At 41.3% G+C, this 26,081-nt stretch overlaps 1 protein-coding gene across 4 annotated transcripts in view; it reads right to left on the reverse strand.

Moving 5' to 3' along the window:
• map3k4 (mitogen-activated protein kinase kinase kinase 4) overlaps positions 1 to 26,081 on the reverse strand; it is a 230,806-nt gene that overhangs the window by 86,845 nt on the left and 117,880 nt on the right. For all 4 annotated transcript variants that reach the window (XM_041174360.1, XM_041174347.1, XM_041174340.1 and 1 more), the window contains exons 4-6: positions 8,846 to 9,091; positions 6,729 to 6,884; positions 1,569 to 1,726 (exon numbers count right to left, since the gene is read on the reverse strand). In XM_041174360.1, the coding sequence (XP_041030294.1) occupies positions 1,569 to 1,726; positions 6,729 to 6,884; positions 8,846 to 9,091 (560 nt within the window). The remainder of the gene's footprint in view (positions 1 to 1,568; positions 1,727 to 6,728; positions 6,885 to 8,845; positions 9,092 to 26,081) is intronic.

Raw genomic sequence — 26,081 nt, forward strand, 5'->3', positions numbered from 1 at the left:
AATAATAAGCAAGATTACTGATATAGGATTTGATCACCTAAATTAGAAAATTACATTCTATGGTTAACTTCAATCATTTTTGTATGCATTGGGGAGAATTTGCCCCCCTTCAAGGGAGTTGTGCAAGGGCAGGGTTCTTCTGTGCCTCAGGGAGATTAGTTTAAGCTTTAAAAATTTAAATAAAGAAAAAAAATTTAAGACATGTCCCCTCATGTGACAGTGTCACATAGGCTGGGACATGTCAACGTATTTTTATAAAAATTTTTATTCAATTTATAAGCACATCATGAAACCTCAGCCCCCCCCCCCATGGATGAAATTCCATGAAAATGCGAAGGCCACCTGGGCTCTTCGCCTGCCCGCCAACCTTAAGGTTGGACGGTCAGCTCAGTTCATTAGTTTAATTAGTTTTTAAATGGCCTTAATAGGCCTTTGACAGTTTGACAGGCGTGCAGCCGAGTCGACTGCGTGCCCGCCAAACTGAAAAACTAAATGACGTGCAGCGACGTCTGGATGCACGCCCGACGTCATCCCGCATCATTTTACGCCTCAGTGAATGAGCCCCATCCCGCTTGCCGAGCCGAAAATTCTGGCCATTGTTATAATTATGAGATTTATAAGATTGTTATGTTTTGTGACTGTGTCTTCAGTTTCGGGTAAAATGAAGAGGGTCATGTGAAGTCAGCCTAACATCAGGTCTGGGTGACGTGGCTGTTAAATATTAAAGGGGCGCCCGGGCTGTTTTGCTGAAAGAAAGTGCAAGATCTTCACACTTGAAGGCGATGGATGCAGCATCTGTATTTATAGTGATTAGACTGCTCTTCTCCAAAAGGAATATTCTCCCAGGAATATATTGAAAATGTCAGCTTGTAAACAGTTACATTTTAAACTGTCCATTTACATTCAAGAGAGTTGGTATCTTAAGTTTGGCTAATCAGCATTTCTACCTGAATACAAGATGGGCTTTGAGAGGGGAAGGGTTTCTAAGATATCCTCAAGATATCTCTAAGAAATTCAGACTCAATCTGTCAGGTTTCGGGAGCAGCTGAAGACTGGAAATCTCTATGGTTTACCACACAGGAATGTAGGTGGGAGCTTGGGTTGAAAGGTGCAAATTTGTGAGGATTTGAAACGAGGCTGGAAGGTTCGCCTAGCTTGTGTTCAGGGGAAAATTTTCAGTAAAAACCCTCATGTGAAAGAGTTCTGGGGTTAAAAGTTACCAGGCTGGGAAAGGAAAAGAATGGAAGTAAATCATCAGGAGCTAAGAATCATTTTGGACTGAGTAAAGGAAAAATCAAATGACTACTTAAAGGATGGTGTACAGTATACCTGTGATTCAGGTTTCTCAGTTGGGTTAAAAGTAAAAGGGGAAAGTTCTGTTCTGTAGTTCAACGTATAAGCTATCCACTAGTGTTTAGTCAATAGTGCTTTTAATTGCTTTGTTAACATCAAAATTATAAAATTTGAAATCTTGTCCTGTCATCCTTTCAGCTGTCAACTGGAAGTTCGAATTTCTTTTGTTTTAAAGTTATCGGTCTCCACAGGGATCATAACAACACAGATCCTACCAGAAGAGCTTTCCTGCTTGGGCCTCTCCTCCTCGTATGCAAGGGGTTATTTCTTTGGTAAAATTCCATTCTACTTCTAGAAGGTTCTTCAGACTGTGGGAGGCTTGAGGTAAATGCTGTAGCATCTGAATCCAGCTCCGCATGTAATCAAAATAAACCTATAATGCCAAAGGAAACATGTACACAACACAAAAGATTCTGAAAAAAAGCTGTATTGGGCAAACTTTCCAATGCGTATTTTAACACTTTATACCAGTGGCACTCATCTTCCAGCCTGCTTTTCCCAGTGCTGCATGTGGTAATATCTTTGCCGCAATAAAATTATGCAGCAAAATAGCTACTAGCTCCATGCCATTTTATGTATACAAAGCCAATGGAGACAACACCAGGAATAAAACAGCTAAAGGGCCCATGTGATAACTGCAAAAATACCAAAATCAAAAAAGATAGAAGCCAAAAATGAACACCACCCCACACAAATCTTGGAGGCAGATTAGTGTGCCATGGAGCTTTTGTTCAAACGCACAATTCCCACAATAATCCATGTACCGAGGATGGGGGTGTGGGGGTGGTGGTTAAGGGTGAGTCATGTCATCGCATACAAGACCTTTTAATAACCTTTAACAACACAGCCACAAAGAGATGTTAGGGCATGCAACCAAAAACTTGAATAATTGCTGAGAAAAGACATTTTGTCAAAGCTAATCATCTTGCCCTTATCAGGACAATTGCAATGATACCAATATCAGGGGAAGCAGCAACTTTATACTGTATGAGAAGACACTGCTGATTGGTTGGTAAGTGGACTGTGATTAGTAGAGGTGTTACTATGGAGAATGCACCAGTTAATAGTAACTGACAGTTAAACCAGGCAGCTTGGCTCTGATTGGTCAAGGCATTGCCCTGCTAATTTATAGCATTGCACTGACAACCAATTTAAGATGGTCAGTCAGGCTCACAGTGTGGCACATTTGCATGTACTGGAAGTTATGTATATTAATACACTGGGCCCTGTTCTTTGCAGACAGACTGAACATGTACACACATTGCGCCTGTTTCAGCTAAACAAAATAAGTGATAGCCATTTGCTGGATCATTCCTCAGGGCAGTGCCTTGACCAGAGTCAAGCTGCCTGGTTTAAATTTCAAACAATGCTCAGCAGTTAACTGTTAGTTACCATTAACCGGTGCATTCTCCATGACAACGCTTCTACCAATCAGGGTCCCCTTGCCACCAATCAGCACTCTTTTCTCATACAGTATCAAGTTGTTGCTTCCACTGACATTGGTATTCTTGTGATTGTCCTGATGAGGGCAAGGCAAAAAGCTTCGACAAAATGTCTTTTCTCAGCAATGCTCAAGTTCTGTGCTACCAAGCGACCATTTGTAAACTTGAATAAAGTGGGAGGTATAAAGGAGAGAGATAGAGGGGGAAGACTAGTGCTTTCCAGGGTCCAAACAGTTGCAGGTATAGTTGCCAATTGTGGAGTGATTAAAGTGCAAGAGGCCAGAGTAGGAGTGCACAGAGGTCTCGGAGGGCTATAGGACATTACAAAGAGGGAGGAGGTAATAGAGAGATTTGCCAGAATGGAGCTATTGCCAGAAAAGGAGAATACATAGGTCAGTGAATAGTGATGGGTTAAAAGCACCTGCTGCAAATTAGAGATGTCAATGTAGGGTGGAAGATGGGAAGCTGGCCATGAAAGAATTTTAATAATCAAGCTTTGAAGTAATAAAAGCATGGATGAGTGTTCTGGCAACAGATGGTCAATATTAAATTAGTGGCAGTAGGTAATGGAATGCAGTTGGGGTCTGAGCTTAACTTAGGTCAAGAAGTATGCCAAGTTTACACTAATGGAGCAGAACAGCTCTGACATGTTATGGTCCACAAGGTCAAAAAAAAACTGTTTTTAAAACCTAGGAGAGCTCCCAGGCGGCTCCAGGGAGCATAATGTCATCCTCAATTCATAGAGACCATGAAGGTCCTAGTTTTTAATTTGTGATCTATGCTCCATTTCTTGATCTCAGACAGGATAGGTATGGAGGTGCAATAAACTATCTAATCATTCACAGGAATGTGTCATAGAGATCTACAGAACAGAAAAAGGCCCTTCAGCCCGTCGAGTCTGCACCGGTCAAACAAGTACCTAACTATTCTAATCCCATTTTCCAGCACTAGGCCCATAGCCCTGTGTGACATGGCATCAGAAGTGCAAATCCAAATGCTTCTTAAATGTTGAGGGTATCTGCCTCTGCCATCCTTTCAGGCAGTGAGTTCCAGATTCCCGCCAGCCTCTGGGTGAAAAAATTCTTCCTCGCATCCCCTGTAAACTTCTTGCCCCTTATCTTAAATCTATGCCCCCTGGTTATTGATCCTTCCACCAAGGAGAAATGTTCCTTCCTGTCTACCCTATCTATGCCCCTCATAATTTTATACATCTCAATCATGTCCCCCCTCAATCTCCTCTGCTTCAGGGAAAATAACCCCAGTCTATCCAATCTCTCCTAACTAAAACTTTCCAGCCCAGGCAATATCCTAGTAAATCTCCTCTGCACTCTCTCTAGTACAATCACATCTTTCTTATAACGCGGATTCCAGAACTGTACACAATACTCTAGCTGTGGCTTAACCAGCGTTTTATACAGTTCCAGCATAATCTCCCTGCTCTTATATTCTATGCCTTGGCTAATAAAGGCAAGTATCCCATATGCCTTCTTAACTACCTTATCTACTTGTCCCGCTACCTTAAGGGACCGGTGGACATGCATACCAAGGTCCCTCTGATCCTCGGTACTTCCCAGGGTCCTACGATTCATCGCGTATTCCCATGCCTTGTTTGTCCTGCCCAAGGGCATCACCTCACACTTATCCGGATTAAATTCCATTTACCACTGATCAGCCCATCTGACCATTCTTTCTATATCCTCCTGTAATCTAAGGCTATCCTCCTCACTATTTATCACCCCACCAATTTTCATGTTATCTGCGAGCTTACTGATCAACCCTCCTACATTCAAGTCTAAATCGTTTATATATACAACAAACAGCAAGACCGATCCCTTTGGAACCCCACTGGACACAGGCATCCAGTCACAAAAACACCCCTCGACCATCACCCTCTGCTTCCTGCCACTCAGCCAATTCTGGATCCAATTTGCCAAATTGCCTTGGATCCCTTCATTATCAGTCTCCCATGCAGGACCCTATCAAAACCCTTGCTGAAGTCCAAGTAGACTGTCAAATGCATTGCCCTCATCTACACACCTGGTCATCTCTTCGAAAAATTCAATCAAATTGGTCAGACATGACTTCCCCTTAACAAAACCATGCTGACTGTGCTTGATTAATCCCTGCCTCCCCAAGTGTAGATTAATTCTGTCCCTCAGAATTGCTTCCAATAGTTTCCCCACCACTGAAAGTTAGACTGACCGGCCTGTAGTTCCCCGGTTTATCCCTTCCTCCCTTCTTGAATAACGGTATCACATTGGCTGTCCTCCAGTCCTCTGGCACCTCTCCTGTGGCCAGAGAGGTATTGAAAATTATTGCCAGTGCCCCTGTTATCTCCTCCCTTGCCTCACTCAACAGCCTGGGATACATTTCAACCAGGCCTGGAGACTTATCTACTTTTAAGCCTGCCAGACCACTTAGAACCTCCTCCCTTTCTATGCTAATTTCTTTAATTATATCACCGTCCTTCTGCCTGATTTCCATACCCACGTCATCTCTCTCACTTGTGAACACTGACACAAAGTATTCATTTAGAACCCTACCTATGTTCTCCAGCTACATACACAAATTACCACTATGGTCCTTAATGGGCCCTACTCGTTCCCTAGATATCCTCTGACTCTTAATGTACTTGTAAAATAACTGCATTTTCCTTTATTTTACCTCTAAGTGTTTTTTCATGCTCCCTTTTTGCTCTCCTAATTTCCTTTTTAAGTTCCCCCCCTAAACATTCCATACTTCTCTAGGGTTTCCATTGTTTTGAGCCCTTGATATCAAAACCGAAGGGGCAACTGGTGCGATGAATAGAATCTGCTCATCACTAATGACCCTTGCTCAAAAACCTGTATGTAGATATCAGTTTAAACAAAACTGCACACAGTTTCACTCCCACTGGATTTACACACAAAGGCGGCCATTTCAGGGGACAGTCGCCTAACTCCAGCCACTGCCTTCGCCACAGGAGACTGAATGAATAGAAGAAAATGGGGGGGGGGGGGGGGTGTGTTTGTTTGTGTGTGTTGGGGGGTGGGTGGGGGGTTTGGGGGAAATAATTCCCATGCAAACTTCACAGAATCAAATTTTATGCGAAGCATTTAATAAGATTAAGATTAGGTACCAAATGGACATCACAACAGACAACAGAAATGAATTATTCAGAATACATTTCAAGAAAGGGAAAACAATGGTGTTCTCCAAATACAATGTTATAGACTGGAGTTCTCAACATAAGACCTGATAGTTCAGGACATTTGGCAAACAATGTTGCTCACAGATAAATTGCAAATGCCCTTTCTTTTAAATGTGGTTGTGCTCCATTCTATGCAGCTAATATATCACATTCAAGCAATGGCATTTCACTGTTTTAGATTTTATGCCACAGAACACGCATTCTACGAGCGCACAAAGGTCACAATGATAAGACACAAGAATTATGCCTTTTTTAACAACTTATGATTTAAAATGCATATGACAAAAAACTGTGCAACAGAGTTTACATAAATCACCAGTGCAAGATTCATTCTATTTGGTCATAAGTTAGACAGCTAACTACATTAACTTTGCAAGTGCATATCTTAAAATGAACTATAAAATTTAAAAATATTTAGAAAGACATGACTCCGATTTAAAAAAAAACTTGATGGGAAGCAGCAGTTTGACAGTCATACTCATTTTATAAATAAGATTACAACTTACAGAACATGTATTTCCAACACTATCAGCACAAAACGCATAAGAGTTAAATTGAATCAGCTGGTTTCCTTGCTGCTGCGAAAGAATTCATTTTTAGACACAACAGTAATGCAATGCAGTTCTGAATGTTTTTGTCCAATATGGTAAAACATGTCAATTGCAAATGCAAGAGAAAAATCATGAGAACCCAGGCTTCAACTCATGTGATTTATCGAAAGCTCCACTCATTATTATACTCACAATTAACATTTTATGTAGATCTTCCTCAAATTCATCAATATTATTGTTAACCTTTTGCCGTCTCTGAAATTCATCCAAGATCCCATGCAGCATAAATTGATAATACTGCTTCATAAGTAGGCCACCCTTCAGCACTTCCTTGCACTCTCTAACCAACTGTAATACAAATAACCGTTATATGCAGTATTTGGAAACATTTATAAATGATGCCAAATATTAAAGACTTTTTTGGCAAGATTGGTATGAGATAGGTAATTATTGGTTGACAATTTCCAGCTGTGGCAATAAAATTAGTGTAAATATACCAAAGAACTTTTGACATTACATAAAAATGATTTAAACTCTGTAGCTCTGAATTAGCTGATTTCAGGCAGGTTGATGAAAGAGCACCAGAATTGGTTTCAATTCCTTTGCATAAGCAAGGTGAAATACTAGTCAGTGTATCTATTCTGGATCACTAAAAAGAGATTTCTGTTAGCTGTGTGAATGTCAAGTGGCGTCAGGGTCAGGCTTGGCATTAAATCTCCCCCATGACTGAATATCTTGATGACATTTACACGCAGGGTACGAACACTTAAGGAACCACAGGGCAAATGGCATCCATGGAATGCTAACAAAATGTGCATCTACAAGAGAGGAAGAGGATAGGAAAAAATAAAACTGGTGTGCACTACAAGGGCCAATAATGAGGGTTTTGGGAAGTCAATATTAAAACTACATTGTATTCTAGATTGTTGATTGTGCATAGGAAGCCTATGACTGCCATCTGAGAAATGACCACAAGTTCAAAAAAATATATTCTTGCCTGACAAAACAGGCTTAATTTCCAAAACTACTGGGTTCTGATGTAACCTCAGAGTGCTTGTTGTTTAAAGTATCTAATTTCTCAACTATGAGTGAATTGTTTTCAAAACAAAACAGTATTTGGAAAAAACATGAGCCAAATCTTGCTAGAAAACTGATGCTTTAATGACACAAAGTTATTAATGCACAAATCGGCCAAAAAGTTCCTGAGAAGAAGAGATATGCCAAAAGTTGTAAATTGTGGAGATTTTCACTACAGCGTGTAAAGCAAACAGCATTGCACCTTTAAGCCTCCCTGTTAATCTTAAGAACTGGCTATTAATTGCCCGTCAAACTTACTGCAGAAATTTAGGGCTGGAACTCAACAACTTAAGTATCCTTTTAATGACATAATCACTACAATACCAATCAATCTCTCTGGTCAAGAAAGGAAACAATTTAAACTGTTCTTAAAAGATTTAAAAAACATAAATTAACTTTTTTTCTTAATTTTCCTTTCCCATTTATCTCTACTCTTAATTTGATCTTCCTTCCCTTCTCTCCATTTCTCTTTTTGCTGACTTGATTCTTAATTCACCTACTCTAATATCCACCATCCATCTCCACCATTCCTATTTCTTTCACAATCTTTAAACTCACTAACGAGTTACATTATTAGTCCCATCATTCATCAAGGTCCCTAATGCCCTGTTTCCCCCCTCTGCACCATTATAAGCTTGTACTTCCAGTATTTCACAGTGAAAAAATAAATTCAAGCTGAAGGGTGTAGAAGTCTAATCAAGTAAACCATGAGGTGCCCCACTCCAGCAAGATTTGGCCCAACATATTTGTTTTATTGGTCATCTGAAAACTCAGGTACTGCAATAAACTTTAAAAAGTGCACATTTTATAACAAAACTAGTATTAAAAAATAGACCATTAATCTAGAACATTTGCAATGTGGCTTAAATATAATAGTTCATTTTTTGTAATTAATGTGAACTAATTTCTTAAGTGTACTGTTATGGCACAAGAAGTCTTAACCATTGACATTCAAAACAATAAAAGTTTTTTTTAATGAAAACTTGAGAAGCACAAACAGGTATAAAAAAATCGGAAATTGTTCAATTTAAAAGGGATAATCCATGCCAGCAGATAAATTTGCTGATACAGTTACAAAGTACTCTATCAGAGAAAGCGAGCTTTCTATACATCAATACTACATAAAGAAAATGCAAGTGAAATTACACCAACATCACTGCTCCAAGAGAAAGATGAAAGCAGGCTCAAATGTTAACTTCTGCCCTATGAATACGATAATTTCGGCAGGTTACCTGTTTAATGCTGAGCAATGATGGCTCTCCTGCAGGTCTCTGCTCCAACCTTAGTTTCAAGCACTCATGAATAACGTTGAGGAGAACTCGGCATAAGACCAGGTAGGCAGGCTGGAAAGATGGGAGTTCCATGGCCTCCAGCTGTTCCCAAGACACAGTGCTGCCTTTCTGCTCTGTGCAGGAAGACATGTGAGACAATTCAGGCAGGTAGTCATGGCAGCTCAATGGTTCCGGAACAGCAGAGAACTGGAATACAGACAAAAGAGACCGTAAATTCATAATTGCATGCTACAGTTATAGAATGTAGCTGATCAAACCTTCAGCGTACATTAACCCAAATCAAACACGGCAAACCAGTGGACAGTATTTGACTAGATAGAAAATGGCTTTTATCACGGTATACCAAAGTATATATTTAACTACTATTCCAGATGTAATGTCACTTCCTTCTCTATGAAGAAGCAGTGAGTAGGTTTATGCTAACAAGATTAGCAGTAAGTTGACCAACTGCTTCAAATAGAAACTAGCACAGTTGCCAAGTCAAGAACAGCCCTGATTAATTTTTATGTGGAAGGCTAATAAAGTCATTATATAGGTATTGTAACTTCAGCTGTAGGAATTCCCCAAATGCCTCACTTGTATTGGAGAGACAAATATAGTAAAACACTCAAGGGCTAAAATTGATGGTGTACTTGAAGAGTCTGGGTGCGTGTTCCCTCACTGAAAATTATATACTGAATTAAGTTATCTTTCACTTAATAATTGATATATTTTTAGATCAAAAAATCTAGAGTAGACAAAACAGGCCATCACTCTCCCACCTCATTCTCCATCCCAACCCAGGAGGTACACTACTCTGGAATCAGTTCACATTACATTGTTTCCATTAAAAACCCAATCTTCTTCCAACCCTCCATTTTATACTTTTCTACCACTCCTGCTACTCCCATTTAGCTAAACATTCGCCTCTGCATCTAACCCACCTCATGCTAGAACACTCCTTCCATGCCACCTCAGCTTCTCTCGTTGCTCCTCCCCCCTACAAAGCCACACTCCTATATTCTGCCCCCTCCCTGCTCAACTTCACGGTTACTCATTTCTCCCTTTCCCTCTCCCCTGCATCACTAATGTCTTCCTTTTCTCAGACCCATTCTTGCTGGGTTGCTGCTGCTAATAGACCAGATCCTCTGCCTTCAAGAAGCTGACTTTTATGGGCCGTTTATAACCACTTGCAGTTAACATTATAGCTATTTTTGTAAAACCGCCTAATTCATTCAGTTACAAAATGTTCTAGCTAATTAAAGACTCAAGTTCTGACAATTCACAAAACAATAAGGCTTTACTGACTGCATATTTTCCCTATGACACATAAGACTCCTGGCCAAAACAAAACTATTAAAAAAAAAAATCATTACCGCCATAAAAAGTTCAATAGTCGATCCAAATGGCACTTTATAGATGTCCTGCAAATTAGCCTTTTGAGGTTAAGTTGGTCCAAATTATCAAATGCATTCAGCGATCTTTTTAAAAAAAATTGTTCATGGCTACATCTCTGCTGCAGAGAGCAGTAATGTATCATGCATTTTTGGTGAGTGACACTGCAGTTAAACTGGATGACATGGAGGGCACAAAACTACTTGTTTGGTTCAGTTTTGCCTCCTCAAGCACAAAATAAAATAGAATTCAGAGATGATACAAATGAACTAGGAGTAGGAGGCCACATGGCCCCTCGAGTCTGCTCCACCATTCAATAAGATCATGGCTGATCCAACTGTAACCTCAATGTGACATTCTCACCTACCCCCAATAACCTTTCACTCCCTTTGCTCATCAAGAATCTAGCTCTGCCTAAAAAATATTCAAAGACTCTGCTTCCGCCACCTTTTCAGGATGAGGGTCTCAACCCTCAGAAAAAATTTCTCCTCATCTCTATCTTAAATGGGCGACCCTTTACTTTTAAACAGTGACTCCTAGTTCTAGGTTCACCCACAAGAGGAAACATCCTCTCCACATCCGCCCTCTCAAGACCCCTCAGATTCTTATATGTTTCAATCAAGTCGCCCCTTACTCTTCTAAACCCCAGCAGATACAAGCCTAGCTTGTCCAACATATCCTCATAAGACCACTCACCTGTTCCAGGTATTAGTCTACCAAACCTTATTTGAACTGCTTCCAATACTTTTACATCCTTCCTTAAATAAGGAGACCAAAACTGTATGCAGTACTACAAATTTGGTCTCACCAATGCCCTGAATAACTGAAGCATAACCTCCCTACTTACGTATGATCTTCCAAAAAAAGTGATTAAGGAATCTCCACTAACATCCTAATGTCAAACCAGAAGCTAGTGGACTCAAGTGAGGACGAGGTAACTAGTTAAGTGGTTTCTCAAGTGAGGATAGAAAATGCTGGAAATACACATCAAGTCAGCCAGCATCTGCTGAGAGAAAGACAGAGTTAACATTTCAATTGATCTTTCATCAGTTCTGGAACCAAACAATACAATGGAACAAAAAGGCATTACCAAATGCTGCAAATAATGAAGCAGACACCAATATTAGCCCAATGTCAGTTGGCATTAGTGAACATATGGTACATGAGTGGGGCAAAGCTGACTGACTGGGGCAAAGCTGATTGTTGTCAACAGGACTAGAGAGCTTTGATTGCATCCATTGGTTGTGGGACTGCTTAGCTTAGTCTATAGCATGCTGTTTCCGAAGTTTAGCATGCATAGAAGTTCTGTGTTGTGGGTTCACCAGGCTGGCACCTTTTTAGGTATGCCAGGTGCCACCCTTGGCATGCTTGTCTACACTCCTCATTGAACCAGGCTGGGTCCCTGGCTTGATAGTAATGTTAAAGTGAGGGATATGCCAGGCCATTAGATTAGAGATTGTGGTGGTACATAAATCTGCTGCTGATGGCCCTGCATCATCTTATTTGCTGCTAAAACCTTCATGCCCTTGTTATCTTTAGACTTGACTTTCCAATGTTCTCCTGCCTGGCCTATCTTCTATCCTACATAAACTTAAGCTCATCCAAAACTCTGCCATCTGTATTCTACCTCACACCAAGCCCAGTTTGCCCATCACTACTGATCTTACTGACTTACACTGGTTCTGGAACAGAAAAAGCCTCAATTTTAAAACTCTCATCTTTCTTTTCAAATTCCTTACCTATCTCAGTAACATCCTTCAGCCCTACAGCCCAGCGAGAGCTCTGTACTCCTCAGATTCCAGCCTCTTGTGCATCCCTGATTTTCAGTGCACCACGGATAATGTTCTTGCCTTCAGCTGTTCTAAACTCTAATTTCCTCCCTAAACAACCCTCCTCTGTTAAGATACTCCTGCAAATGTCTCTCTTTTGGTCATCTGTCCCACTTGGCACATTCTCAAATACTGCTTGATAACACTCCTGTGAAAAGTCTTGGGACATTTTACTACGTTGAAGGCAGTATATAATTGCAAGGTGCAGCTGTACCAATCTTTAAATTTGCATCAATTTTTATTTTAGGCTATTTTGGGATCAAGAGAAACAATACTAGTTTTTGCATTATTCTCAAAATGAAAAAAATCTAAGTAGGTGGTCAGCAGAAGAAAAGTCTAAAATTCAGTTCCAAATTATTCAACTGAAGTAACAGAGGCAAATGCCCAGCCAGCAAAGAAGTGGAAAATCAGTCTCTGCTTAATTAATCCTCATGTGGCATATTTTGCATCAACACTGATAACAATACAAAGACATTAACTTCAACATCCCTTTATTATACTTGACACCATGTGGGAGGAATTGACAGTTGCATGAATCTAAAGTGGAAGGATCAAGAAAAGAGGAAGGGCACAACAGGTTTCTTTGGAACACCAAATTTGTAAAGAACATGGCCAACAATGACTCCCTTTCTGGAAATATATTAAGCTGTCATTGTAAATACTAAGAAATAAAGCTGATTAAATCAGGGTAAAAACACAAATTTCAAACTGACTTCTTTTGCTTTAATATCGTGTGTTGAATATGTAGGTGTGTGAACTGTTCAAGTCTTACAGTCACTGGCTAAACGTTCTATTCTAATACAGAGAGCCAACAACAGTAGGCCTGAATAGCAAGTGTTTCAGTTGGGTAACATCATGGTGTGCAGAAGGACAGTTGCTGTGAGGTTTCTGTTTATATTTGATAGAAAACAGTACTGTGGCAACATTTATAGCCACATTATTACTGAGGTAGCTTGCAACCACGCAAATTTATTTCAGAAGCAAGAGATCCAAGGAGACTGAGGGAAGTGAGAGTGGGAATTGTGGGGCACTGGCCATAATTTTCCAGACTGCCTTAGATGTGATAGAGGATGGCAGATTGCAAATGTTGCGTACTCATTCAAAAGAAGGGTGTAAAGATAAGCCCAGAAACTACAGGCCAATCAGTTTAACCTCGGTGGTGAGGAAGTTTCTAGAAATGATAATTCAACACAAAATTAATAGTCACTTGGGCAAATGCAGGTTAATTAAGGATTTGTTAAGGGCAAATCATGTTTAATTAACTTGGCGTTTTTTGATGAGTAGAAGAGATGCTTGATGGGGGTAATGCTCTTGATGCGGTATGCATGGACTTCCAAACTTGTGAGCAAAGTTAAAGCTCATGGAATAAAAGGCACAGCAGCAACATATGAACATAGAATTAGCAGGAGTAGGAGTAGGCCACTTGACCCTTCAAGCCTGCTCGCCATTCCATTAGATCATGGCTGATCTGATTGTAACCTCAAATCCACATTCCCATCTACTCCTGGATAACCTTTCATCTCCTTGCTTATCCAGAATTGCGCTCTGCCTTAAAAATATTCAAAGACATTGCTTCCACCGCCTTTTGAGGACGAGTTCCAAAGACACCAAGCCGCTGGTAGAAAAAATTTCTCCTCATCCCTGTCCTAAATGGGTGACCCTTATTTTTAAACAGTGACCCCTAGTTAGTAGTACATTCCCCAACAAGAGGAAACATCGACCCTCTCAAGACCCCTCAGGATTTTGTGTTTTGATCAAGTCACCTCTTACTCTTCTAAAATCTAGCAGATAAAAGTCTAGCCTGTCCAGCCTTTCATCATAAGGCAACCTACCCAATCCAAGTATTAGTTTAGTAAACCTTCTCTGAACAGCTTCCAACGCATTTACATCGTGCCTTAAATAAGGAGGCCAATACTGTACACTGTATTCCAGATGTGGTCTCACCAATACAAAATTGGTTGAATGATAGGAAGAGAGCAGAGGTGAATGGTTGTTTTTTGGGCTGCAGGAAGGTTTGGAGTGGGGTTCCCTAGGAGTTGGTGTTAGGACACTGCACTTCCTGATATATATTAAAGACCTAGAACTTGGTGTACAGGGCACAATTTCAAAATTTGCTGATGGTACAAAACTTGAAAGTATCTTGAACTGCGAGGATAGTAGTATAGAACTTCAAAAGGACATAGGTAGGTGGCATGCGCAGGCAAATGGCAATTGAAATTTAATGCAGAATAACGTGAACTGAATCATTTTGATATCAAGGCAGCATCTGACCAAATGTGGCATCAAGGAACCTAGCAAAACTGGAGTCAATGGGTATCAGGGGGAAAACTTTCCACTGATTGGAGTCGTACCAAGCACAAAAGGTAGGTGGTTGTGGTTGTCGGAGGTCAATCATCTCAGTTCCAGGACATCACTGCAGGAGTTCCTCAGGATAGCGACCGAGGCCCAACCATCTTCAGCTGCTTCATCAATGACCTTCCTTCCATCATAATGTCAGAATTGAAGATGTTCGCTAATGACTGCATAATGTTCAGCACCACTAGCTACTCCTCAGATACTGAAGCCGTCCACGTCCAAATGCAGCAAGACCTGGACAAGATCCAGGCTTGGGCTGACAATGGGCACCTGTTGACAATGTTGAACTTGTGCACTGGTTCAACCTCAACTGGAATACTGCATCCACATCTGGGTGCCACACTTTAGGAAGGATGTGAAGGCATTAAAAAGAGTGCAGAAGATTCACTAGAATGGTTCCAGGGATGAGGAACTTCAGTATATAGCTAGATTGGAGAAATTGGATTGTTTTTCTTTGAGAAGGGAAGGTTGAGAGGAGATTTGATACAGGTTATTAAAAATCATGAGGGGCTGGACAGAGTAGATAAGGAGAAACTGTTCCCTTTGTGGAAAAAGAGAGGCCCAGAGAGCATAGATTTAAAGGTAATTGGCAAAAGCAGCAATGGAGGAAATACGTTAGCAAACAGCAAGTGGTTAGGATCTGGAACGCACTGCCTGAGAGTTTAGTGGAGCCACGTTCAATTGAGGCATTCAAGAGGGAATTGTATTATTATCTGAAAAGGAAGAATGTGCAGTGCATCCGGGAGAAGGCAAGAGAGTAGCACTAGATGAATTGCTCCTTCAGAGAGGCAGCACAAACACAAAGGGCCAAACGGCCTCCTCCTGTCTGTGATTCCCTTGAAGTGCATGTTAAATAAGCCGTGGAATGATGGCCCAATTAGCTTGTCAGTAGTGGGAAGCATAATAGAATCCTTTCTCAAGGATGTGATAGAAAAACATCCAGAAACTGAAATAATATCAAAGAGAAGTCAGCATAGATTCCAAAACAGAAGGTTATGTTGGACCAACCTTATTGAATTCTTTATGTTACAGAAAGGATAAATAAGGGTAATGAAGTAGACATAATATACCTTGATAAAAGCAAAATACTGCAGATGCTGGAAATACAAAAACCAGAAAATGCTGGAAAAACTCTGACAGCATCTGTGGAGAGAGAAACAGAGTTAACATTTTGAGTCTGTATTACTCTTCTTCAGAGCAGAAGAAGCTGATCTGAAGCTCTGAAGAGTCATACGGACCCAAAACATTAAAACTCTGTTTCTCTCTCCAGAGATGCTGTAAGACCTGCTGAGTTTTTCCAGCAATTTCTGTTTTTACAAAATATACCTTGACTTTCCCTTTAATAAGGTGCCAAGTTCTAGTCTAATACTAATTACTACACTCGTAATCTAGAGGTCCAGGCTAATGCTCTGGGGACATGGGTTCAAATCCCACCACAGCAGCTAGTGGAATTTAAGTTCAGTGAATAAATCTGGAATTAAAAACTAGTCTCAGTAACGGCGACCACGAAACTATTGTCGATTTTTGTAAAAACCATCTGGTTCACTAATGTCCTTTAGGGAAGGAAGTTTGCCATCCTTATCTGGTCTGGCCTACATGTAACTCCAGACTCCCAGTTATGTGGCTGACTCTTAAATGCTCTCTGAAATGGCAGCAAGCCATTCAGTTGTATCAAACCACTACAAACGCTAAAAGGAATGAAACTGGTACAACCTAGGCACCGGAAACGACAATGGCACATCCAGCCCTGTTAATCCTGCAAAGTCCTCCTTACTAACATCCAGGGGCTTGTGCCAAATTGGGAGAGCTGTCCCACAGACTAGTCGAACAATGGTTTGACAGTCACACATTGAATCATACCGTACAACATCCCGAACACCATCACCATTCCTGGGTATGTCCTGTCCCACAGTTCTTGTAGAGGTGAAGCCCTGTCTTCACATTAAGGATATCCTCCACTGTGTTGTGTGGCACTACCACCATGCTAAATGGATAGATTTCGAACAGATCTAGCAACTCAAGGCTGTATCCAGAAGATGCTGTGGGCCATCATTAGCAGTGGTATTGCATTCAACCACAGTCTGTAATCTCATGGCCCAGCTGTATCACTCTACCATTGCCATCAAGCTGGGGTATCAACCCTGATTCAATGAAGAGTGCAGGACAGCATGCCGGGGCAGCAACAAGATACTAAAAATGAGGTGCCAACCTGGTGATACTACAACCCAGTTTCTGGATGTTTTTCTATCACATCCTTGAGAAAGGATTCTATTATGCTTCCCACTACTGACAAGCTAATTGGGCTATCATTCCTCGGCTTATTTAACATGCACTTCAAGGGAATCACAGACAGGAGGAGGCTGTTCGGCCCTTTGTGTTTGTGCTGCCTTTCTGAAGAAGCAATTCACCTAGTGCTACTCTCTTGCCTTCTCCCGGATGCACTGCACATTCTTCCTTTTCAGATAATAATACAACTCCCTCTTGAATGCCTCAATTGACTACAGGCATGCCAAAAAGCAGAAGTAGCATGTGACATGTACAGCTAAGCGATCCCACAACCAATGGATCAAATCTAAGCTCTGCAGTCCTACCACATCCAGTCGTGAGTGATGGTGGACAATTAAACTATCAACTGGAGAAGAGGCTCTGCTAATGTCCCCATCCTCAATGACGGGGGAGTCCAATACATCAGTGCAAAAGATGTAGCTAAAACATTTGCAAGCATCTTCAGCCAGAAGTACAAAGTGGTGATCCATCTCTGCCACCTTCTGAGATCCACAGCATCAAAGACACCAGTCTTCATCCGATATGATTTACTCCACATGATATCAAGAAATGGCTGAGAGCACTGGGTACCGCAGAGGCTAAGGGCCCTGACAACTTTCCAGCATTAGTACTGAAAACTTGTGCTCCAGAATTACTCGTGCCCCTAACCAAGCTATTCCAACACTGGCATCTACCTGGCAATGTGGAAAATTGCCCAGGTAATTGCTATCCACAAAAAAGGACAAACCCAATCTAGTCAATTACCACCCCATCAGTCTACTCTGAATCATCAGTAAAGTGATGGGAGGTGTCGTCAACAGGGCTATCAGGCGGCACTTACACAGCAACAATCTCCTCACTGCTGCTCAATTTAGGTTCCCCCAGGGTCACTCAGCTCCTGACTTTATTACAGCCTTGGCCCAAACATGGATAAAAGAGCTGAACTTCAGAGGTGAGAGTGACTGCGCTCAGCATCAAGGCAGCATTTGACCAAGTGTGGCATCAAGGAGCCCTAACAAAGCTAAAAACTCTCCACTGGTTGAAATCATACCTAGGGCAAAGGGAGATGACGGCCATTGTTGGAGGTCATTCATCTCAGTTACAGGACATCACTGCAGGAGTTCCTCAGGGTAATCATCAGCTGCTTCATCAATGACTGATAAGGTCAGAATTGGGAATGCACACCGATAATTGCGCAATGCTCAGAACCATTCACGACTCCTCAGATACTGAAACAGTCAGTGTCCATACACAGCAAGACCTGGACAATATTCAGGCGTGGGCTAAGTGGCAAGTAACATTCGTGCCATACAAATACCAGGCAATGAACGTATTCAACAAGAGACTCTATCTTGCACTAGCACAGCATTATTAGTGTTCTCTGATCAGGGCACAATGTGTTTTGTCTTTGCTTTCAGTCTTGCTAGGATTGTAGAGCTTGCTGTCTGATCTAGTACGGAAGTAGGCTCCTTCCATATCTACTGGAAAGGCAAAGTCAGGAGCATGGAGGTGATGCCAAACAGGGTAGGGTCTAGGGCACAGCCCTGTTTCACTCCATTCTTCAATCTGTTGGAAGTGGAGCCATCAAACTATACAGTGCAGTGCATGATGCCATGGGAGGAATGGATGAGGCCAAGGAGCTTTGGTGGACAGCCACTTTTTCCTAAAATCTTGCAGAGTCCTGCACTGCTGACGATGCTAAATGCCTTAGTGTCATGAAGTAAGGTCAAGAAGAGGTATACCCTGTTTCCGACAGACTAGAGTGCCACCTCAACAGAATGAGAGGGTTTGGTGAGCTGAAGGAAATTTAAATATCTTTCGAAAGATCTAATATTGTTTGTATTTAACATTTAACTGCAAGTGCTGTTTAAATTCTAAGTCTCATCCAGGGGCTTAAGCAGGGAGATAGAAGCTATCCACTGGCAACAGTTGAAATAGTTAATTAAGGCAACTAGCTTGAACTGGTCTTGTACCTGGGTTCAGCTAGACCCTTTGTTTAGCACGTATAAATTCAGAGACACTCAGTGCAACAAGCACTAAGCGGCGACCTCAACAGAGAGTAAGTTTGGTAAGCTGAGGGAATTCAGTCACGAGGGGAAGGAGGTACTCCTTTGCTTTTTCTAACTTTTTCATCCTGTAGGAACTGGTTCTTGCTCTACCACAGGGGAAGAAGCTAACTGTTTGGTGAGTATCTGGTAAGCGGTCAAGGTCTATTCTATTCCTAAGGTTTAAAATAGTACAGGAATTTGTGATAAGTTTAATGACTATATAACGATAAACAATTGAATAAAGTAATTAGGCAATTAATTAAAGCTCATAAGAATGGCAGGACAGATTGTGTGTCATGGCTGCAGCATGTGGGCACTCCTGGATGCCAGTGTTAGCCACGTCTGCAGCTTGAGGAGCTTTGGCTCAAAGTCATTGGGCTGGTGGCTGAGCTGTGACACAGTGAGATAGAGCATTACCTGGGTACTTTCTACCAGGTGGTCACACGACTTAGGACAAGATCTTCTGATTTGGAAGGTAGTCAGGGACAGGAGGATGTGACTGCAGCTGAGGCAGGTAAGGGGACCCAGAGGGCAAGAATGCAGGAGTGTCAGCCTCTGCAACTGCCCAACGGGTTTGTTTGGATGAGGGTGGGGGCTGCAGGGTCGATGACCTGACTGACCATAGCACTGTGGTACAGGAAGCCATTCAAGTGGGGGAGAGCACAAACAATTGTCGTTGTAATGGGGGACAGTATAGTAAGGGGGATTGACACTGTTCTCTGTAGCGAGGACCGAGAATCCAGACTGCTATGTTGCCTGGCCGGTGCCAGGGTTTGCGACATTTGCTCAGGGCTGGGGAGGAACTTAGTGGGTGGGGGAGGATCCCGTGGTCGTGGTCCATGTAGGTACTAGTGACACAGACAGGACAAGGAAGGAAGTTCTGCATAGTCAGTATAAGGAGCTCAGCACCAAATTAAGAAGCAGAAGCTCAAAGGTAATAATTTCTGGATTATTACATGAGCCATGTGCAAATTGGCATAGGACAAATAAGATTAGAAAAATAAATGCATGGGCCAAAGACTGGCGTGGGAGAAGTGGGTTCTGGTTCATGAGGCACTGGCACCAGTACTGGGGAAAGTAGGGTCTGTACCGTTGGGACAGTCTACACCTGAACCGTGCTGGGTCTGGTGTCCTCTCGAGCCACATAACTAGGGAAGTAGAGAGGGTATAAACTTAATATTGGGAGCAAGGGATCAAATCTGGGAAGATGTGGTAAACCAGAGTAGAGACAAGGCAAGAGAGAAAGGTATTAATCTGGGAAATGATAAACAGACTGTGAGAGGAAAGGATAGAGAGTAAAGAGTAAATGAGCAGATAAGGCTAGACGCTACAAAAATAGTAAAAGGACAAAGCTAAAGACTCGGTATCTAAATGCAAGTAGCATTTGATACAAAACAGATGAACTGATAGCACAAATAGAAGTAAATAAATATGATCTGATAGCCATTGCTGCAAGATGACAGATTGGGATCTGAATATTGAAGGGTACGTGACATTTAAAAAGGACAGAAAGTTAGAAAAGGTGGAGAGTTGGCTCTGTTAATTAAAGATTGTATTAGCTCATTAGAGAGGGATGATCTAAGTTCAAGAAACCAGGATGTAGATGCAGTTTGGGTTGAGATGAGAAATGATAAAGGCAAAAAGTGACTTATGGGTGTACAGGCCCCCTAATTGTAATGACACAGCGGGACAGAGAAGAAAGAGGAGTCAATGGGAGCTTGTCAGAAAGGTTCGGAGATAATCATGGGGGATTTTAATCTACATATAGAGTGGAAAAATCAGATGGGCAAAGGTAGCATAGATGAGGAACTCATAAAACATTTTCAGGATAGTTGCTCAGAACACCATGTTCTGGAGCCAACCACAGAACAGGCTATACAAGACCTGGTATTGTGCAAAGAGATAGGATTAATTAATAACCTGCTAGTGAAGGCACCTCTAGGTAGCAGTGATCATTATATGATTGAATTTTACATTCATTTTGAGGGAGAGGTGAATGCGTCCAAGGTTCAGTGGCAGATATTTAAAGCGATATTTCAGAATACACATTCCAATGAGAAAGAAAAATTCCAAGGGGAGGGTCCACCATCTGTGGTTAACTAAAAAAGTTAAAGACAGTATCATGCTTAAAGAAAAAGCATATAAATACGCAAGGCCAGGTGGCAGGTCAGAAGATCGGAAAGAATATAAAGAACAGCAAAGGATGACAAGATGATTAATGAGAGAAAAATTAGAGTACGAGAGAAAGCTAGCTAGTAATTGAAAGACAAAAAGTAAGAGTTTCTATAGATTCTTAAATAAGAGTTAAAGAGGTGGCCCTATAGTGTGCGCGCCTGGGGAACTGATAATGGAAAATAGGGAGAAGGCAGAAGAATTAAACCGGTATTTTGCATCAGTCTTCACTACAGAGGATACAAGTAACATCCCAGAAATAATTGTAAATCAGGAAATGGAAGCGAGGGAGGAGCTTGGGGCAATTACAATCACCAGGGAAGTGGTATTGAGTAAATTGTTGGGGCTGCAGGCTGACAAATCCCTGGGTCCTGATAGACTTCGCCCTAAGGTCTTGAAAGAAGTGGCTAGTGGGATAGTTGATTCATTGGTTTTAATTTTCTGAAATTCCTTAGATTTGGGGAAGGTTCCATTAGATTGGAAAATAGCAAATGTAACTCCCTTATTCAAAAAGGGAGGGAGACAGAAAGCAAGAAATTAGAGGCCAGTTAGCTTAACAGTTGTCATAGGGAAAATGTTAAAAGCTATTATTAAAGATGTTATAGCAGGGCACTTAGAAAAATTCAAGCCCATCAGAGTTAACATGGATTTGTGAAAGGTAAATCATGTTTAATCAACTTATTGGAGCTCTTTAAGGAGTCACGTGCTATGGATAAAGGGGAACTGGTGCACGTACTGTATTTAGATTTTCAGAAGGCATTTGTTAAGATGCCACATCCAAAGGTTATTGCAGAACTAAGGCTCATGGTGTAGGGGCTAACACATTGGCACGGATAGAAGATTGGCTAGCTAACAGGAAGCAGAAAGTTGGTATAAATGGGTCTTTTGCTGGTTGGCAGGATGTGACGAGTGGTGTGCCACATGAATCAGAGCTGGAGCCCCAAATTTTTACAATTTATATAAACGATTTGGATGAAGGGACAGAAGGAACGGTTGCTAAATTTACTGACAAGGCAAAGATAAGTAGGAAAGCAAAATGGGAAAAGGGCATAAGGAGGCTACAAAGGGACATAGATAGGTTAAGTGAGTGGGCAAAGATCTGGCAAAAGGAGTATAATGTGGGCAAATGTGAAATCATTCATTTTGGCAGGAAGAATAAAAAAGATTATCTACATGGAGAGATATTGCAGATCTGAGATTCAGAGGGATCTGGGTGTCCTAGTGCATGAATCACAAAAGGCAAGTATACAGGTACAGCAAGTAATTAGCAAAGCTAATAGGATGTTATTGTTTATTGTAAGGGAAATTGATTATAAAGAAGGGAGGTTATGCTTCAGCTGTACAGGGCACTGGTGAGGCCACATCCGGAGTACTGTGTACAGTACTGGTCGTCTTATTTAAGGAAAGATGTAACTGCATTAGCAGTTCAGAGAAGATTAACTAGACTAATATCAGGAATGGGTGGGTTGTCTTATGAGGAAAGGTTGGACAGGTAAGGCTTGTATCCACTGGACTTTAGAAGAGTAAGGGGTGAGTTGATCGAAACCTTTAAGATCCTGAGGATCTTGACAGAGTGGATGTGGGGTGAATGTTTCCTCTTGTGGGAAAATCTAGAACTAGGCTGCACTGTTTAAAAATAAGGGGTCATTCAGTTAAAACAGAAATGAAGAGAATTTTTTTCTGAGGGTCGTGAGCCTTTGGAACTCTCTTCCTCAAAAGACAATGGAAGCAGAGTCTGAATATTTTAAGGCAGAGCTAAATAGATTCTTGATTAACAAGGGGTTGAAAGGTTATCGGGGGTGGCAGGAATAAGGGGCTGAGGTTACAATCTGATCAGCCATCATCTTATTGGATGGTGGAGTAGGGACCAACTGGCCTACTTTGCTCCTAATTCATATATTCGTATGTATGTATGACGCTTCTCTTGTAGCTGGAGTATGAAGAAGATCATGTCCACAGCCTACCAGCACGTAAATAGCACTGTACTTCCAGGTGCACTCGGTCTGCAAATAGATGGGAGTTCCTTTTTTAAAATATGACCCTAGTAAAGCCCTTCCCTGTGATGCTAAGGTCGTTAAGAAGTGAGATTCCCCTGTAGTTGTTGCCTTTGTTTTTGCAGAGTGTGATTTTCGCACCACGCATATCCTGTGAACAGAGCCTACCATCCAACAGGGAAGCTGGTCATAAAGGCATGGCAATAGATGGAACTTTGTGCTTGAACATTTTGGCTGGGATTCCATCCTTGCCGGATGTCTTTGTTTGCTAAGCAGTGTATGGCCTTTGAGGTAAAGTGATGAGAAGTGATGCGGGTTCTTCATCGAATTCATCCATGACGGGAAGCTGCAGGAGGGTCAAGTGCGGACTGGGAGATGTCTGTCTCATAGGAGTACAGCTTACAGTAGTGTTCAGCCCAGCAGGGAATCTGTTTATTTTTATCGGTGAGTACTTCACCATCTGCTGACTCCAGAAGGACAACCTTAGAGATGGTAGGACCAAGCACCCTTTTGACCCTTTCATACATAGCTCTTTGATCCAGTGTTTATTTGTGCAGCATCTCCCTATCTTTTGGACAGCTGATTTGGCTACTTTCAGGTTGTGCATTGTTTTAGGTGTTGGGTTTATGATGTGCATTACGTAAGCTTTGTTTTTTGCATCAATGACAGATGTCATCTCAGCAGGGTAGATCTCAAACCAGTCCTTGTTGAGGGTTCCGTATTTACCAAATGATGCTTCTGCTGCTGATGATTGAGCTCAATTACTTCCAAGCTTTATCAATACCTGCATTGGGCACTTCCTGGTAAACTTTTGGTGGGTAGCTATCGTTCTTACAGCAGTGTAAAGTACTGGTATTTGGCATTATTACTTATGCAAGGGATGTTGATGCATGGCACACCTGCTTATTTGGAACTGTGTAACTTTTGTGAGTGCACTTTCACTCTGCATATGACAAGAGATGGTTGCTGTTGCAATCTGCAGTGTGGTAGGTGTGGGTGTGGAGAACACTGGGCAGATCACACCTTCTTGTGATGACTTAGTTGGTGCCAATGCCCAGACCTTGGGGAACACCATGACAACTTGTGGTGACATCTGCTCTGAAAGGTGTTTGTGACACATTCAGGGCACAAAGCTCAAGAAGGCGTTTTTTGTCATTGTTGATTTTGCCCAGCCTATGACAACCAAGGCACATTGGCCATGGATCACTGTCTGCCCCAACACACAGACTGAAATCACCCAGGATGAATATCCTCTTGAAGTTTGGAATGTACCTCAAAACCTCACCTCGGGAATCATAGAGATGCTTTGTCAGAGATGCTGACGTACAAGATTTGGTACTAAGGTACATATGATGTTGACTGCGCCATCAGATGACAGATACAGGGAGAAGTGGTGTTCAGGAGGTCATTATTGGTTGTTACAATTGACTGTCAGCCAGTTACTCAGTGAAAACCTTATACCGTGTTCACAGTGGTCTTCAGTGCCCTTTCCAAGCCTCATCAGCAGAGCCTGTTTTGGCTAATCTGGCTTCTTCTAGAGCCACAATGTCAACGCCAAACTTTTTGTAGCTCATCGTCAATCAGGTCTCTCTTGCGTGCACTTGCTGTAGAATGTGGGTCATTGTACCTTGATATGCACAAGGCACATGGTCCTCACATTCTAGCTTCCAAGCTGAAAGGGTACTATTTTTGTTTACTATCTAGCCTAGGTGTTGTTTTAGGAGCTGCAGACTTGCTTAGCATTTGTACCCGCCTCTTGACCTCATAGACTGGTATCGAAAGGAAAGGTGACAGGAAATACGTCTGGTACCTGGTCAGTTGCAGGAGTTCCCGGTAGGTGCTAAAACTTGAGGAAAACACCAACCATCTAACGGGACTGTACTCCAGACATCAATATATAAGAGTGAGGTAACACATTGGCAGAGCAAATAAGGCAGCCACATATTTATTGGAAAATAATTGTCTAAATGGGGTAGAGGGATCTGGGGAGACAGATACATTGATCAATAAAAGTAGCAATGCTGGTTGATAAGGCTATTAAAAAAACGAACAATGCACTGGAGTCTATTTCTAAAGGGATAGAATTGACAAGCAGAGAAGTTATATTAAACTTATGAAGAACATTGGTTAGACCACACTAGGATGATTATGAATAGTTCTGCTCTCCATATCATAAAAGGCACTAGGGCAGGTGCAAAAAGATTTACTAGAATGATATCAAAACTGAGATGTTATACCCATCAGGAAAAATTGAATAAATTGGGACTCTATCCTTTAGAAAAGAGAGGTGGCTTAATTGAGATCTTCAAGATTACGAAATGTTGCAAGAGCACAGACAGATGATGTTTACAATTGTTGGGGGTGCCAGGGCTAGATGCTATTAACATAAGCTTGGTACTAATAAATCCAATAGGGAATTCAGGAGTAACTTCTTTTACCCAGAGAGTGATTAGAATGTGGAACTCACTACCACAAGTTGTTGTTGAGGCAAATAGCATAAGATGCATTCAAAGGTTGATAAAAACAAAAGAGAGGAAAGAATAGATGGGTATGTTGATGGGTTAGATGAAGAGGATTGCATGTAGCATAAACACGAACATGGACCTGTAGAACCAAATGGTCTTTTTAAGCCAAATGACCTTTGTAATTATGTAAATATATTATAGCATGATAGACCCCAATAAACATGCCAAACATTCCTGGCTTTAAAAAAGTGTTACTGTAGTCATTTTGAGGTATTTTATTTCGAAATCCCAAGGTTTTATCTAAACATACAACACAACCCGGAATGCAGGGTAAACAGGCCAAGGAATGCTACTGTATTCTTTGTGGCTATAGAGCAGTAATATATCTAGATTCTACCTGCTCCTCTTTAATATTTCAGGGGCATTTATAGTTATCTTTATATTCATAATCACACTTATCATAAAAATATGCTCCTTATTTCTCAAGCAAAGAGCATGAAATAAATTAGAACTTTTAAAACTAAATAAAAGTGATCGATATTTTAAATTAGAATTCAAATTACTGATGTGCTAAAACTAGAAGTGCCATTAAATTGTGTGTGGGGGTACTTATTGACAATAGAAAACAATTTTTAAACACTTTTAAAGGGAAAAGAACTAACCAATGTTTATAT

The sequence above is a fragment of the Carcharodon carcharias genome, chromosome 2, assembly GCF_017639515.1.
Source record: "Carcharodon carcharias isolate sCarCar2 chromosome 2, sCarCar2.pri, whole genome shotgun sequence".
NCBI classification, from domain to species: Eukaryota; Metazoa; Chordata; class Chondrichthyes; order Lamniformes; family Lamnidae; genus Carcharodon; species Carcharodon carcharias.